Consider the following 18,254-nt stretch of genomic DNA (forward strand, 5'->3'; position numbering starts at 1 on the left):
AATTCAAAATGTTCAGCGCTGGAAAACACGATTGCATAAGAAGTCGCATTCATTTATTTTATTTTTTTTTAAATTATTATTAATCTCTCAGTGGAATGAGCATTTCCTATCTCTGTATTTGAATGGCTTTGTGAGTCATTTGAAGGAAAAAATGAACACAACAAATAGTCTGAGCTTCTTACAATTGCATTTTAGCTTTACTGTTTTTGTGTTTAAAAATATTTTTATTTTATATTAATGTTTGAGGCGTAACCTCTGATTTTTTTTTATTTTTTTTTTATATAAAATTGTATATAGAAATATAAAGTATTATTGTATTGTGATGCATTTTTATTTTATATAAGTATCCAGGTGTATAGCCTACTTCATTAGTTCTAATGATGACATAGCCTGCTGTAAGCACCACCCCAAACACTCAGAGTGCGACACGAACATTCACACGTCGTTACGCACTTCTGGATCAGAAACTAATGTCGAAACCGATCACATCGGATCCCCTGCCGTCATTATGTCATTGGCATCACCGGACACTTAAAAGCTATAAATGCTGGACGTCATTCAACTCTCTGCTTCTTCAGCTTCATCCAGCACAGGTACGGCACGCGTTCATGTCGACTTTACGCGGTTATTCTGCTTTCGCTTTGGGTAATCCACCATAATAGCCATTTAGTTTGTTTAATTTGCGCTTTCATCCATGTCAAATGTGAATGTGTTTCGACTTAAGGACTAGAAAATATAGAGTTATTCTTATTTTTATGATTTTTACCTGCCAAAAGTGCTGTCGATGCACATTATCGGTGTCTTCTTCTTCTTCTTCTTGCTTGCTTTTATATTTATGCATTTTAGTTATTTATTTGCATATTTTAAATTATATATTTTTATTAACAACAACAATAATATATTATTATTATTTTTTATTTTCTTAGCCTCTAAAAAATTCTTTTCTGAATCCAGTGATTGGACTTATTATGAATTATTATTGATGCTGTTTTGTTGATTTTATGTATGTATGTAATTATTTATTTGCACATTTTAAATAATATATTATTATTAATATAATAATTGTATTATTTGTTTATTTCTCTCTTTTTTACCCTTTTTTAGCCTCTAAAAACTATACTTCTCTGAATCCATACATCCGGTGATGGGACACAATGCGCTTGCGTTTGAAGCTGCTTTAATGTGGAACATTGCACAAGAGTTTGGCTCTGAGCCTCTGCTGACTTGATTTGTGAATCCATTCACATTTCAGCTGAAATGGCTTGATCTTACTTTCTTAGCAGCTAACAGTCTTCAAGTCAGAAATGAGCCAGAGGAAGCTGTGTCAAGCTGGACTCCTGCTCTGGATGTGCATAATGAACAGGTTCTTGGACACAGGTACTTTTTTTTAAAAAATGATCGTCTTGTCTGTGTCAAAGGTGTAGTTGTTAAAGATCTGAGCTGGTAACTGACAGACTGAAGGGACTATCTCTGTGTGCTTGAGTTCGACATTTAACCACAGTTTACCTTGGGACAGTCCCACAGTAAGTTTGTAGTAAGTCAATGAATAGGCACCCAAAAAAAATCAGTCTCATCCTCTTCCAGTTTTGAACGCTTTCCTTTTTTCAGTAGAAAACAGCAGAATTTCTGTAGAATTGTCACATAGCTTTTTTTTTTTACACAACTACTGTTCATATAGTGAATGAAAAGCACAAGGTCATATGACTCATGTGCTACAGAAAGTTAGTCATATGCAAGTTTTGATCTTTCAGTCCACCAAAGCTCTCAAAAATCAAATATGGTGCAGGATGGACATCAATAACACCACTGCTTCTCTTAACCAAACTTAATTCAATCTGATGCAATACACTACCAGTCAAAAGTTTAGAAACATTATTATTTTTAATGTTTTTGAACAAAGTCTCTTATGCTCATTTAGGCTGCATTTATTTCATAATAAATACAGAAAAAAACTATGATATTGTGAAATATTATTACAATTTAAAATTATGGTTTTCTATTTTAATATACTTTCAAATATAATTTATTTCTGTGATGCAAAGCTGAATTTTCAGCATTATTACTCCAGTCTTCAGTGTCACATGATCCTTCAGAAATCATTCTAATATGCTGATGTATTATCAATGTTGGAAACCGTTGTGCTGCTTAATATTATTTTATAACCTGTGATACTTTTTCAGGATTCTTTGATGAATAAAAAGTAAAAAAAAAAAAAAAAAATCAGTATTTATTTAAAATAGGAATCTTTTGTAACAATATACATCTCTGTTCAAAAGTTTGGGGTCAGTATTTATTTATTTATTTATTTTTGAAAGAAATTAATACTTTTATTCAACACAGATGTGTTAAATTGATAAAAAGATTTATATTTTGAATAAATGCTGTTCTTTTTAATCTTTTATTCATCAATGAATCCTGAAAAAAGTATCACAGGTTCCAAAAAATATTAAGCAACACAACTGTTTTCAACATTGATAATAACTGAGTATCAAATCAGCATATTACAATGATTTCTGAAGGATCATTTGACACTGAAGACTGGAGTAATGATGCTGAAAATTCAGCTTTGATCACAGGAATAAATATTTTAAAGTATATTAAAATAGAAAACCATAATTTTAATTTTTTTTCTGTATTTATTATGAAATAAATGCAGCCTTAATGAGCATAAGAGACTTCGTTCAAAAACATTTAATAATGTTTCTAAACTTTTAGTGTACATCAATACAATACAATATTCATAAAGCACATTTAAAAATAACCAAGGCTGACTAAAGTGCTGTACAGAAAAGAATCATTTTAAGCAAGCAATTCGGTATTGTTTAAACAATAGTTGAGGTTGTGCAAACATTTAACCCAGCCGTTGGGTTAAAACAACCCATTTGCTGGGTTTTTTCATTTTCAACCCAACTTGAGTTGTTTTTAACCCAGCATTTTTTAGAGTGTACAGCTATAAGATAAAACAAGTTATGTGGTTATTTAACATCATGTTTTCAGTTAACCAGACACAATGTGCATGTTGCAATGATTACAGCTTATGGTCGTAATTATTACAATATAAGAATAATATTTGACAGCAACCTTTGATCCAAAGTTGGTGTTATCAAGTCTTAATAAGTGTTTGCCACCCCTCATATCAAAAAATTCAGTTGAATCAGTAATTGAACATTTTGCTTATGCATTTGACTGACCTAAAAAAGAAAAGTGGGCATTGTGGCAATTTTTTATTGTAAGTGTTGAGCCATCCGTCACCCAAAACAACAGAAAAACATTGTTGCGAAACGGCAGTATAAATTAATCACCCACATAAATACTTCCTCCAGTTCCTGTTTGTAGTTGTGACATCATTCTGTGTGTCCTGCTGCGAGATTCCCAGAACTGCATTATTTCTTGCCCTTTATCTGAAATCTGATCCGTACGGCTGCTTGATTTGTGGCTGTGTGTGTGTGTTCGGTTCACACACAGACTGCTGCAGGTTTGGATGCTCAGTGATGTTGCTGTGTTGACACCTGGGCTATATAGGGCAGACCGGGATGTCTAGATGTCACACTTTAGGCTCAATCTCAGTAGCTATAAAGTTTCAACCAAAAGGTCCAATTACACAAATGCTCATTAAAAAAGATTTGAATTGAAAATGATGTTCTTAGGTCCAAAGGGTTTTATTTTACTTTAAAATAAATTGTCATGCTGGAGCAAGTTGTCACATGTTTGTATATGTTGTTAAGTATAAGACACTTTCTTTGTGTTCAGAAACACTATTAAACATTTTCGCTGTACATGTCACAACTCTCTCAGCAGCAGCAGCTTCATCAACACTGTTGATCACACACTGTGTGATTCTGCAGTACATCCACATCACTTGTTACTGGAAAACGACCAACCACCACCTGAACATCAGCAGCTACAGACTTCAGATTAACAAGTAAGCCACGTGTCACACTAACAAAACATTAGCATGTTTTGGAAAGGTATCGTACCATCAGTACCATTGTTTTCACTGAAGTACCTTAAGGTAACACATTAATACCATGATATATGAATACGATAGCATTCAGCAGCATGGCATTGCAAGTACCTTGGTATTAACATCTGATACTATCACACTTTTTCACAGTACTAGTTTCTGATCATATGCTCATGGTGGTTTTGATTGGCGTGACTACTGCCAACCTCTATGGAAATTTGTACCGATCAGTGAAACTGATAAATAAAATCCTTAATAGTTTCAGGAAATGTGCTAAAGCTACTTTATTCAAGTCTCATGCATTAAAAAGTCACTTCACAATTAATTCCTTTTCTCATTTGAAATGAATTTACATATACGTAAATACACATCTATTTATCCTTTTTTTGAGGCTTTACAAACCAATCTTTAAGTCTACTAATAGCTGACTTGTTATCTTGATTTAAAGTGGTTAATGATCTGTCAGTGATGTTTTGAGCAGATGGTGGTTTACAAGTGGTTACAAGTTCTGTTTTCATATTCACTCATTGCAGTGTTGTTTTTAAAGGGATAGTTCATCCAAAAATGAAAATTTGATGTTTATCTGCTTACCCCCAGGGCATCCAAGATGTAGTTGACTTTGTTTCTTCAGTAAAACACAAATTATGATTTTTAACTCCAGCCTTTGCAGTTTGTCGGTCATATAATGCATTGAAACGGTAACACCATCTATGAGGATAAAAAAAACATGCACAGACAAATCCAAATTAAACCCTGCGGCTTGTGACGACACATTGATGTCCTAAGACACAAAATGATCGGTTTGTGCGAGAAACCGAACAGTATTTATACAATTTTTTTACCTCAAATACACCACTATGTCCAACTGCCTTGAGCATCCAGTGTGTGAGGTCTGAACGTGCTCTGATGGCGGTTTCATTTGGATTTGTCTGTGCATGTTTTTTTTTTTTTTTATCCTCATAGATGGCGTTACCGTTTCAATGCATTATTTGACTGACAGACCGCAACGGTTGGAGTTAAAAATCATCATTTGTATTTTACTGAAGAAACAAAGTCATCTACATCTTGGATGCCCTGGGGGTAAGCAGATAAACATCACATTTAAATTTGCTATATAGATCTTTGTGGATAAAACAAGTTCTTGGTGTTTCATTAAAGATTCTTCAGATCAGTGCTGTGTTTTTTTTTTTTTTGTTTTTTTTTTTTTAAGGGGATCTATTATGCCCTTTTACAAAGTCTTGATTTTATATTTTTAGGTTTTCATGCTTAAATGTTCAAAAAACACCCATAATTTACATTGTTGCAGCTCCTCTCTTCCCAGTCTGTCAGTAACACTCTGTTTAGTTCCTGTCTCTATGAAGCCCCAAATGCATCTCGAACAAACCTACTACTGACTAACTCAACCAGGCCTCACCCCTTTATTTTGCATAAGCCTTGGGCAGGAATTATTTAAAGGAATCCATAAAGCCCCTTTTCACAAGATGTAATAGAAGTCTCTGGTGTCCCCAGAATGTGTCTGTGAAGTTTCAGCTCAGAATACCCCACAGATCATTTATTACAGCTTGTCAAATTGGCTGTGAGCAAAAACACGCCATTTTTGTGTGTGTCTCTTTAAATGCAAATGAGCTGCTGCTCCCGGCCCACTTTCCAAAGAGGGCGGAGCTTTAACAGCTGGAGAATCTCACGCAGCCAAAATGAGGATTGTCAGCCTTACATTGTTCAAGCCGGAGTTGACACTGATGGAGAGCATAAAAAAGCATAATAGGACCCCTTTAAATCACCAGTACACAGTTGGCTGTTTATTTTCAAGCTTGTAAGTGAGTGTGAATATTCTTGTGTAATTCTGCACAGAACCATTTGTGAAACAAATCAAAGCTTCATTACTGTGGGTGTCTGTGGTACCAGCGGATCTAACTGCTCCGTTCAGCCCATCGATTCAGTCTTACACTGTTTCCGTGCGGACGTGCTGGCATCCACGCCCACTGGATCCATTCGCTCACCGCTGTACTTCTTCAGTGGTATAAGTGCAGGTACTTTACTTCACTAAACAACATTAATGTACATCTCTGTGCAGATTGTAGCATTGAAACTTGAGGTATGAACTCTTTGGACATGTTTGTAATAGCATACCACCATATTATTACTAGTTCTGTAGTATTTAGAGTGTATATTGTGTCTGCGAACTTCCATTATGTACATATAATACACTACTGTTGAAAAGTTTGGGGTCAGTAAAGACATTTATAATGTTACAAAAAATTCAATTTCAAATAAATGGTGTTCTTTTGAACTTTCTGTTCATTAAAAATCTTGAATTGTATCATGGTTTTTGCAAAATTTAAAGCAGCACAACTTTGTCATCACAGGAATAAATTACATTTTAAAATGTAATAATATTGCTGTTTTTACTGTATTTTTAATCAAATAAATGCAGCTTTACCGACCAAAACTTTTGAACAGTAGTGCATATATTCAAGATATCTATCATGTTAATGTTTGAAATGTTTATGGCTTATCCATATCCAGTCATTTTTCGTAAGCTATTTTTTTAAATGCACACAGCGCAGTAAGCAGTATGTTAGTATTTAATTCTGCCATTGTAACAGGTCAAGGTTGTTTGTGACAATACAAACAACAAGCAATGAATAAAAGAACAAAAGCGCACATGCACAGTTTGTTTTTTCCTTTCATATATTGACATTAGTGACACGTCATTAGAATTACTTTTATGTAAATGACTCATTTCCATCTATTGTAATGTTTACAGTCAGTATTCATCAGGCTTTGCACCTGTGTTCAGCGCCAAGGGCATTTCATATCTGACCACAGTAAAAAAATAACATTTCAATAAAAAGTTTTTTTCTTTTGTATTCTTATGATTTTGTCTCTCTACTGCAGTGAAACTTGCTCCCCCACGGATAATAAATCTCAATCAATCAGCGAGATCTTCTGGGTGTTTGCAGGTGAACTGGGAAATGAATGAGAAAGTCTACAAGAATGAGAAAGTCTACATACGGCTCCAAATGGATTACACAACACATGACCAGGTTTATATGTCTGTCATGAGCAAAAATATAAGAGCTATAAGAGGGATAGTTCAACTAAAAATGACAATTTCACATTCACATTGTTCCAAACCTATATGAGTTTCTTTCCTCTATTGAACACGAAAGAAGATATTTTGAAGAATGCTGATAACCAGACAGTTGACGGTAGCCATTGACTTCCATAGTATTTTTTTTTCCCTACTATGGAAGTCAATGGGGCCCATCAAGTGTCTGGTTACCAACATTCTCTAAAATATCTTCATTTGATGACAGAATTTTCATTTTTGGGTGAACTATCCCTTTAAATGCATGACACAGTCAATAGAAATTACATTAAAGTTTATTTTAGTTTACTATTAAAGGTGCTAAAGAGGATCTTTTCGTCGACTTAGAAACCAAAGACTGTTTAGTTTCGAGGGAACGCCTCCCAAAACTGCACGAGTATTGAAACACGAGTGTTTACCACCGGCATTCGCTGTGTCGTGTTTTTTGGATTCATTATGTCGGACTCACCGCAGGTAACTCATAATCTGCAGTTGTTACTCCTGTCCCCTGACAAAAACATTGCATGCGGCGCCTGTGGAGTGTGGAAAGTTACTGGAGCGCGCAGCCACGTCTCGCACAAGGAACGTCACGGCAGTGATTGACAAGCCAGAGGGCCAATCGTTTACGCGATGATCGCGTAAACGATTGGCTGATGTTTTTAAGGCCCTACTTCGTGCACAGATGATGTATATTAATATTATTCCTTTCAGTGCACCTAATAAATAGTCTTTTATCAGTTAGTAAAGACAGTTTCAAGTAATATTGCAAAAATGTATAAAACAAAACATCCTCTTTAGCACCTTTAATGCATTCGGCTGTACACTTTAAACATACTTCATAGATAAGAAGTAATTGTAAAATTAACTTAAATGGGTCAGAAAAAACTCTAAATTTCAACAAATTGCATTTAATATAAATTTTAATTATTATACATTTTCATTTAATTGTAAATAACATGCAATTAAGTGTCCAAAAACATTAAATTCAGTTTGTGCTGGTTAGTAACTGATTACATCTAATCTGGATTATGTAATCAGATTCCAAAAATTAAGTACTTGTAATTAGATTACATTACGTTTTAAAGTACACATGAAATCAAAATTGACCTTATTTATTTTGTTAGCTCAAATTGCTAGTTTTGTGGTGAACAATTCATCCGTGAAAGTCAATCCACACAAAAAAATTGTTTGGCTTCGTAATATTTAATCAAAATCTGAAAATGCTCCTCCCCTCTGCAACGGTGCCCCTTCTCAGATGACCTCAGTTTGACGGCTTGGGTTGTAAACACTTAAACCACTCCCCTCCGACCGTTAGTCTGCTATGAGCGAGAGATGGAGAGGAGGAGCGCTAAGATAATACTTAAAAAATTCAATATTCCGTTTCAGTTGGAAATATGTCACAACACTGGAGGAAAGTCGTTTGCAACTTCCGGTTCACGCGGACTTTAAAATACTTGTAATCAGACTAGTTGCTTTTTAATAATTACATGATTTACTGATTACATCTTGTTGAAAACAAAGAATGGAATATATTTTCTTTCTCTTTGTATTTTCATATCAATAGCAATATCAAGATTTTCCTATTCAAATCAATGTGAAAAATGAGTTAAGTCAAAAGTAATCTAAAAGTAATCAAAAAGTAGTCTGATTATATTACCTAAATGTGTAATGTAGTAGAATATGTTATTAACTACAATTTTAGACATGTAATTTGGAATCAGTAACCGATTACAAGTTGTAGGCCTCAATAATCTACGGTACTGTACTGTATATTCTTTTAAAGTATATTATGTCCATAATATTCACATTGCACCAACAGACACCCACCAACGGCAACAGACAGGGTTTTGTCGGATCAGTGTGTTACCCCTGTTGGCGTCTGTTGCCATTGGTCGACGCTGATTGAACATGTTGAATTGTCATTTGACAGGTTGTGGATTGTCTGAGAAGTGACGTACTGTAATCTGTGATGGGTCTGTGTCTGTCGGTGCAGTGTGAATTGTGAAATATTTAAAAGTATGCTAAAGTGTACTAAAGGTTAACAAAACTGTTATTTGATTATGCCAAATAGATTGGAATATTAATTAAACTCTCTCCTATGATCCTTTAGACTCGATCACAGACTATACAAGCGTATTCTGAAGAGACACTGGAGCTCTGTGACTTACACCCAGGATCCAAGTATACAGTGAGACTGAGAGCTCAGGACAGTCGAGCAGACACTCACTGGAGCTCATGGACCTCTATAGACACCACCACAGCCGAGAAAGGTAAAACTCTGATGGATTTTGACGTAGAGCGCTGCAGGGATGATGTATTTTTGTAGGCCAACCCAGAAGTTATCATCACCCTGGTTTCAGTGGCAGAGGCCGAATAGGATTTTTCCATTAGCTTTTGGATTACTGCAGAAAATAAGCTCTGTGACCAAGCAAAAGATTGTGATTCTTACATGGTTTGCTCATCATGATAATCTTGACAAATGAACACAAATTAACTTTTATGAATTTTTGAAGCTAAATACAATCGGCAGATTGTACAAAAGCTAAACATAGGCTATAAACGAACTACACTACGGTCGCAAGACTCAAACATCACCTGAAAGTTTGAGTTAGGAGAGTTTGCATGACCCGGCGTATTAAAAACACAAGACTGAAAGTTGTTAGCAACTGTCTTTAAAAAGTACAATGTATTTGTGATGTATTTTATGTTGTAGAATAAAGCGTGAAAATAATTTGAGCTTGTGTTCACCACAGACCCTTTGGTCCCTATCATACACCCGGCGCAATGTGACGCCAGTTCCGACGCAAGTGTTTTTTGCTAGTTTCAGCCCGACCCATTATCATTTTCATGTCCAGTGCCCACGTTGTTTCAATAGCAAATGCACTCGTGCCCATCTGATCGCCCATGGGCGTGCTGGTCTGAAAACGAGGTGTGTTCAGGCGCATTGTTGGCGTGTGGCTATTTTGAGGCAACTGAAAACGACTGCTCCATTGACCAACTGAAACCTGCTCTAAAGTCAATGGCGCAGTATTTTTTTTTGTTATATAAAGAGCATGTTAGTAATATGCACCTATAGGCGGGTGCACAACGCATGTACACTCTGCTTGTTACACACACAGGGATGCGCAGCAGCAAACAAACATGCCGGATATTAAAAATAAAAGAATTACAATGCTTAACCTCGCACACGAGGAGATCCGTTTCCTCTCTGGAGAAGCTTTCAGTCTTTCCGCTTGCAACTTCCTCCATGTAAATATAGCAATGTAAAAAGCTTTTAAACGGAACAGGAGATGAGACTCTGATTGGTTTATTGCATGTTACGCCTAAAACACACCCATGACTCTTTAAGAGATTAGGTACAATCCTTTTAGACCATGTGCCTGGCGCACCAACAATTTTTTCCGTCGTTAAACTAGCAAAAGTGGATTCAGACACGCTCTAAATTCACCTGTGCCATGTGTGCTTAGATCATTAAAATAGGGCCCTCAGTCTGCCATTTTAGGGGCCGGTTGCACCAGCTGGATGTAAAAAAAGATGGGTGTAAACTCTACGCTGGACGTTCAGCTTTCCAATGAATATTTACACCTGTTGCACCATCTAAAACTACGGTTAGGCGCAGCTACGCTTAGCGTAGACAATGTGCGTACGCACTGACATGTTCTACCTCACTGTTAGTTGAGACGCCGTTCGCGTTACTATGGTTACAAATTTGGATTTATTGGCTCCAACAAATAGATGATTCTTGCACATTGATTAAGTGAAAGTCTTTCCTATTTACAAAAAGCTACTCGTTTTTAGCCAGAATCTCTGTGAAATTTCTCCTTAGTGCGTGTGGCCGGTGGGTAGACGAACATGTTGAGACCGATTTTGAAGGGCAAGAGAAACCCGCCGTATCGCCCGGCATGCTGTACTTCTGCTTAAATCTACCATCAGCGAATGCATTTTGGAAAGATCCACTGGCATAAAATCGAAGAGACAAAAATATGTCATCCCTACAGCACAATTTTCCTTGTTAAAGTGCCCCTATTATGCTTTTTCGGGTATTATCTTTCATGTAGTGTGTTATATAGCTCTTTGTGAATGTAATAGGTCTGCAAAGTTTCAAAGATCAAAGTACACAATAAATACTTTCAAAAGAAAGAACCGTTTCTGAACTGCCAAAGCTAGGCAGTAATTCAAGTTTCACTCCCTGCATGAACCTTTGTAAGTTTGTAACAAATTTGCATAATGCCAGCCTATGGTCTTCATTGGCTGTAGTAGCTGAAGCCTGGAAGAGTTTGGTTCATGTTGTCGACATGTCAAGAAGACTGTTTTCTGAGCTGCTAAAGTCAATCCACTTGGCACGCACTTCAAAATGTTGAGAACCTTTTAGTCACTGTGAGAAAAGAGGCGATGCTGCAATGTATATTATGAGAAAATGAAAGTGTTTTTGACCTTGGATGCATGTAAACCTATTGAAGGAGACCTCCAAAACAAAATTAAGAACCTTTAAAATAGCATAATAGGGGCACTTTAGGCTTGAATCCCTCAAATGAGCGTGCATTTTCACATCCCGCCAAATAGACATTTGTTCAAATCAATACTAGGCCACTCATTATGATCACTTTCAAAGTATTTGCTGTGAAAAAGAGACCTCTGTTTGAGTCATTTGTGTTGAGTAGTGTGGTTAAATGTGGCTGTATGGATGAATATGAGTTACAGGACTGATCTTTCCTCAGCCCCGTCTGCGGCTCCTCGGCTCTGGAGACACATCCAGCCTGCAGAAGAAGCTGGAAAGAGACGCCTCATTCTGCTATGGAAGGTTTGCTTTTGTTCTATAGAAATCTATTTTCAAATAGGCTAAACATGATGAGGATGTGATTCAAAGGATGATAGGTAAAGCATGTGACTTATGTGACTGAGAACTACAACAATGCTCTTGATATAATAAAGAGGTTCCTGTTTTTCCTGTAGGATTCAGTTATTCTGTGTTAGCTTTTTATAAAAGTGATTCACAGATTTCCTTGAAATGAGAATTGAAGACAGACACAAACAAGTCTGTTGACATACCGGGCTATGTTATTGAGATCTCTGACTTTTGATTGCAGATTATATCTTTGCAAAATCTGAGCACAGTTATTGATATCTGAGACATTTCGGATTACTGGGGAAAAGTCATGTTAAAAAATACAGGAGAAACATCTCAATTTAATGTTATTGAGATGACTTTTCTTTCCTGTGAGATGGAACAGTCTGGATGTATTTATGTACACTAAACAATGACATGATCATTAATATTAAATATGTTTAATATAAGTTTCCACCTGGCATACAGACAAAAACAAACAAACAACATAAATATAGAGATGTAAAGCAGATCAGAGACTGATATAAAGACTTATTTATACTCACTTGTGCATATGGCTCAAGGCACTTCCTGTTTTAATAACACTCTTTCAGATTTTCCTGTGTCAGCAAATCTGAAAAAAACATCACAACCACATCCTGCCTCCCCGCCCGGTCTCCACATATCAACCACCTGAATTTAGCACCTGATTTAGTGATTAGACCATACTGCTTTTTTTTTTTTTTTTTTTTACCAGACTGCTTCTATACTAACTTTTTTTAAAAGAGATAGTTCACCCAAAAACTAAAATTCTGTTAAAAACGACAATTCTGACATCTGTCACCATTTACTCATCATGTTGTTCACGCCTTCAGTGGAATAAAAAAGGCATTTTGAACATTTTGATGTCTTTTTATACATACAGTGAAAGTCAATGGAGTCCAATATAAAGTATCATTCTTCTGCTAGAAGATCTAATTCCTGACATGTTCCATAAGCAAAAAAATATATTTTTGATATACTTTTAAATATATTTCAAAATATATATAAAAAAAAGTGCCCAAAAATATATTGCTAAAACAGATTTCAATATATACCTAAAACTTATTAAGAATATATTTATATTAAATAAATATTTTTTTTTTTGGTCTTATAAATTGTCAGCCTATGTTTACCATACATTTGTAATCGGGGGGGGGGAATACTATATATATTGTGTGTGTGTGTGTGTGTGTGTATCTAATATATATATATATATATATATTTGTATATTATATTTTATATATATATATATATATATATATATATATGTGTATATATACACACACTCACACACATACATACAATAATAAATGATATATATATATATATATAATATATATATTTGTCACAGACACATCAGGCTCCACCAATCACGTCACACTCAATCACCGGAATACTGATCACCGCCACCTGCACGTCACTAACGCACTCATCCGCACCACTACAAAGAGCACTCACACACAGCACTCCATGTCCGGTCTCGTTTGCAGATACTTACGTGTATGCTTACCTCAAGGACTCCCCGCTCTCTACTTACCAACCTCCAGTGTTTCCTGTTTTCTACGTGTGTTCCTTCATCCATGTGTCTCCTTTGTCTCCAGCGATCTCCAGCTCCAGCGATTCCAAAGACTCATTCATCTGAAAACAGAAAGGACTGTAACTATCTATACCATTCATCATTATCATCATCATTGCCATTCATTCACTCCTGCTTATGCTCACTGATTTCAATAAACAACACTTACCTGTGATCCTCTGTGTCCGACCCCTCTGTAACGTAACAGAAGACTGGACCAATAACTCAGAACCAGTATGAGCCAACAGGATCCCTTCCAAGCACTTGTGGATGCACTACACCGCACTCTCACTGATAATCCTCCGTCACCGACAGTCACCTCTCCTTCACCGGCACCAGCGGTAACCACAGTCAACACGGTCATCTCTCCTTTGTCACCCGTCTACGCCAGTCCCATGGCCAAGCCAGCGCCCTACTCTGGATCGGCGGAGGACTGCAGCGGATTTCTCCTGCAGTGTGAACTGGTCCTGGAGATGCAGCCGCACCTATACCCAACTGACACCTCCACGATAGCGTTCCTCATCTCCTAACTGAGCGGTAAAGCATCGAAATGGGCAGACTCCATCTGGTCTCAACATGGTGCTGTTACTCAGTCATATTCTGCCTTTATTTCCCATTTCCGGGAGGTATTTGGAAAACTGATTACTACTTGCGCCAAGGATTGGAGCCTCAGGTGCGGCTGCATCTCGCTGCATACGAGGATTCCATTGGCTTAGACAAATTCATCCAGCTTTCCATCCGCTGTGCCACTCGTATGCATGCGTGTCTTCAAGAACACCAGGGCCAGTCACTTTCCAACTCACTCCTCTGCCGGTCCGAACCCGTCAGCTCCCCAGAACCAGCCAACGAACCCATGAAAGTAGAAAACTCCCGTCTCACTCCTTCTGAGCGTCAACGTCAGCTGACCCTGAACCTCTGCTTGTACTGTGGCGCGCCCGGGCATGTGATCTCTGCATGCCCCACACGACCTCCTCGTCCCATGGTGAGTGCCATTTTATTCCTTCTACTCAAAATGAAACCACTCACCACTATCATCAACCTTATTGCTGCTGATATCTCACTTACAGTGGTTGCGCTCCTTGAGTCCGGGTCAGCCGGCAACTTAATCTCCGGCGTCCTCTGCCGGCAACTCCAAATCAAGACCTCTTCGACTATATCTACCAGATCAACTCCATAACTGGCAAACCCCTCAGCTGTAAGCAAGTCCGCCGTGTAGTGGGACCCATCAAGCTGCGAGTTGGACTCCTACATCTGGAGGAGATGCATCTGCTGGTACTGGAGGATTCCACCGCTGACGTGGTTCTAGGGCGCCCCGGGCTGGAGCAGCACAATCCCACCATCTCCTGGAAAACCGGTGAAACCTGTTTCTCACATTGCTTCTCTGAACTTCCCATTCCTCGAGCTCCTACCAACGAGCTTTCCATCTGTGCCACATCCTTTGAGAGTCCCGTAGAGAAATGTTCCATCAACATTCCCAAGTGGTACACCCCCTTCAGTGATGTCTTCTGCCCTCAAAGAGCATCCAAGCTGCCTCCACACCGTCCATGGGACTGCCATCGATCTGCTTCCGGGTGAACCAGTGCCTAAAGGAAAGATCTATCCACTATCCATCCCGGAGAAGGCCATGGAGGAATACATCAAAGAGGCCATTTGATCAAGGTTACATCCACCCGTCTACTTCCCCTGCTGCTTCAAGTTTCTTCTTTGTGGCGAAAAAGGACGGAGGCTTGAGGCCCTGCATTGATTACTGCTCTCTCAATAAAATTAGTCAAGTTTTGATATCCCCTTCCTCTTGTCCCTGTGGCCCTGGAACATCTCCGTGGTGCCACTGTTTACGAAGCTGGACCTCCGCATCGCGTACAACCTCATCCGGATATGCGAGGCAGATGAGTGGAAGACCGCCTTCACTCACTGGGACTCAGCACACCATCAGTTCCACCATCCACGTCAGGCTCCACCATCCACCAATCCCATCGCACTCAATCACCGGAATAATGATCACCGCCACCTGCACGTCACTAACGCACTCATCCGCACCACTACAAAGAGCACTCACACACAGCACTCCATGTCCGGTCTCGTTTGCAGATACTTACGTGTATGCTTACCTCAAGGACTCCCCGCTCTCTACTTACCAACCTCCAGTGTTTCCTGTTCTCTCTGTGTGTTCCTTCGTCCATGTGTGAGTGCTCCTTTGTCTCCAGCCATCTCCAGCTCCAGCGTTTCCAAAGACTCATTCATCTGAAAACAGAAAGGACTGTAACTCTACCATCTTTACCATTCATCATTATCATCATCATTGCCATTCATTCACTCCTGCACTAACGCTTATGCTCACTGATTTCAATAAACAACACTTACCTGTAATCCTCTGTGTCCGACCCCTCTGTAACGTTATATATTTTTGTATTATATTGTGTATATACATTGTATTTATTGTGTGTGTATATAGTGTGTATGTGTTATTATTTTTATATATATACACAGTGCTGTGCAAAAGTAAAAATCTCGTAGTTCTTAAAATCTCTTGGAGACGCACGGCCACCGTTCTTCTGTGAACTGTTTTGGTTTGTCTCAGTTTCATATGTTTCTTAAAAGGGCTCTATGTAAGATTTTTACTTTAATAAAGCATAAAAATACCCAATATGTTTGCAGATATTTAGGAAACATGCTAAGTTCACCTACTTGTTTCTCAGAATAACAATGCTACAACCAGATTTTCTACTTTGAAAATGTGTGTTCTGTGTCGGAATGTCTGTCTTTGTTTTGGTCTGTGCGAAACCTGTGCTGCAGTTTATCCAATAGTATTTCGACATCACAGGTTGGTGGAAAACATGCGTATTGCAACCATGGAAACCAGCAAACAAACTGGGTCAGAGAATTGGGCAATAACGTCAGCTGCGCGTTCTCGCTCTCTTCTGTCACAGTGAAGTGACACCAGAGACTAGAATAACACAAGACGTGTCACTCGTATTCTTTTGAATGGGAGAAAGTGTAACGTGCAATATGGCGGAATAAGTCCCGCCTTCTAAAGCCAAGAGCCAATCGCCGACTGGTAAAGTCATCGCATCACTCGCCTCCGAAGAGACGCGCATTTAGGACAGTTTTTTTGTCATGATTCGAGCGTTTAGAAACTAAATTTGAGTCGGTTGTTAGATTTCATTGGTGATTTCAAATTTAATTGTAAGGTTGATGAACAGTTTTGGAGAATCTGATGTTTCCCCATTCAAAGAGATAGGAGCTGCATGATGCCCAGGATGCCCGAGAGGCTTTTCAAAGATGGCCGCTGAGTGAAATGACTTGTCTTAAAGGGACTTTGAGTGACACTCACCCGCGCGGGCGCCTCCTCTCTCTCTCGTCTCATTCGCTCCGGTTAAAAAGTGCTTGTATTGCGCATACTTTTAGTCATTCCCGCAGGTTTCGCGGTCACACAAACGCGCGCACTACTGATCTATATTAGTAGTGAAGCGAACAAGCCATGCTCAGTCTCAAACAGAGACAGAGTCACAAGTACCAAAATGAACGCCTTCCTATGCTTAAACTGTCAAATACATACAAAAGTCTGTCAAAACCAGCGGCACAGGCAATCTTGGCAAGTACACAGATAAACGATGTCAGTTTTTAATCGTTAAATAGCTAAGAAAGTCAACCCATGTCGTGTGTAACAGTATTGGGTCCGTTGAACACCGTTCATAGACTCTTAAAGGGACAGCAGTCCAATACACAATGTGTTATATTACATTTGATTACTTTAATTTCTGTAGTATTTCTTACCTGAATAAACACCCAGTTAACCCGAAAAACTTCATAGCAAACATTCAAGTTTCATAGCTCTCTTTATTCTATTGTATTTATTTGAGCTGTTTATATTTTATTACTGACTTTTACTTGTTTTTTTTTTTATGAAAATAAAATTCTGCATTGAAGAAAAGTAGATTTTTGTTTGTATATGTTGTTATTTATAGTTCTTAGAAAGAAAATTGGAATCTGCAAAAATTGGTATCGGCCGATCACACTAACAAAAAATCGGAAGCCTCTGAATCCATCTAAAAATCTCTATGAACAACAGCAAATCAAAAGAGATAAATCAACTCATCAGCTTACAGTGTCATTTGCACTCCCTATTGTAGCTGGCAACCCGCGTCTTTGAACGTGGGGGCGGGCCAAACAATATTTTGAATTTGGACTGCAGTACCTATTTTGAACACTGGGTGTCATTATTACATAGAGCCCCTTTAATGTAATCACAGACGGATTTGATGATGCTCTTGTGGAGCACCGGCTGTTATCAGGCTTATTGTGTATTCAAAAATCTTACTGGATTATTACAATTAATGGCAAAATGAATGTTTGGAAATGTGAACGGATATTTCCTATTGACACACTACAGCAAAAGATATAAATAACTGGCTTAAAACCCAAAAAAATATATAGGGGGGGGGCCTATATATAGTCTCATTGGCTCTATTTGTCTCACGGGTGTTTGCTGACAGACAGGATGAGGGCAGATGAAGATAATTCCAAACAAAAAAGTTTAATAGTAGATCCAGATAGCAGGCAGTCAGGTGGTCTAAACATAACGGTGACCGGACAGTGAATGAATCTGAGGGACCAACTTATATAACAAACAAAAATGAAGATAATTAATGGAACACAGCTGAAACATATGAACTAATGATGACGGTAACCAAGACCGAGACAGACAAGTGGCAGGAAACTGAACAAATGAACATGTGACAAATGGAAAGCAAATTGA

General features: G+C 38.0%; 1 protein-coding gene across 1 annotated transcript in view; it reads left to right on the top strand.

The window, feature by feature from the left end:
- The first annotated feature begins 478 nt into the window (after positions 1–478).
- Positions 479–18,254, top strand: part of LOC137002998 (interleukin-6 receptor subunit beta) — a 30,112-nt gene continuing 12,336 nt past the window's right edge. Inside the window, exons 1-7 of the mRNA XM_067363000.1 lie at positions 479–593; positions 1,281–1,377; positions 3,796–3,922; positions 5,816–5,994; positions 6,863–7,011; positions 9,166–9,325; positions 11,774–11,856. Coding sequence (XP_067219101.1) covers positions 1,305–1,377; positions 3,796–3,922; positions 5,816–5,994; positions 6,863–7,011; positions 9,166–9,325; positions 11,774–11,856 — 771 coding nt within the window. The 5' untranslated portion in view covers positions 479–593; positions 1,281–1,304. The remainder of the gene's footprint in view (positions 594–1,280; positions 1,378–3,795; positions 3,923–5,815; positions 5,995–6,862; positions 7,012–9,165; positions 9,326–11,773; positions 11,857–18,254) is intronic.

Source organism: Chanodichthys erythropterus, chromosome 16, assembly GCF_024489055.1.
Source record: "Chanodichthys erythropterus isolate Z2021 chromosome 16, ASM2448905v1, whole genome shotgun sequence".
In the NCBI taxonomy this organism is placed as follows: domain Eukaryota; kingdom Metazoa; phylum Chordata; class Actinopteri; order Cypriniformes; family Xenocyprididae; genus Chanodichthys; species Chanodichthys erythropterus.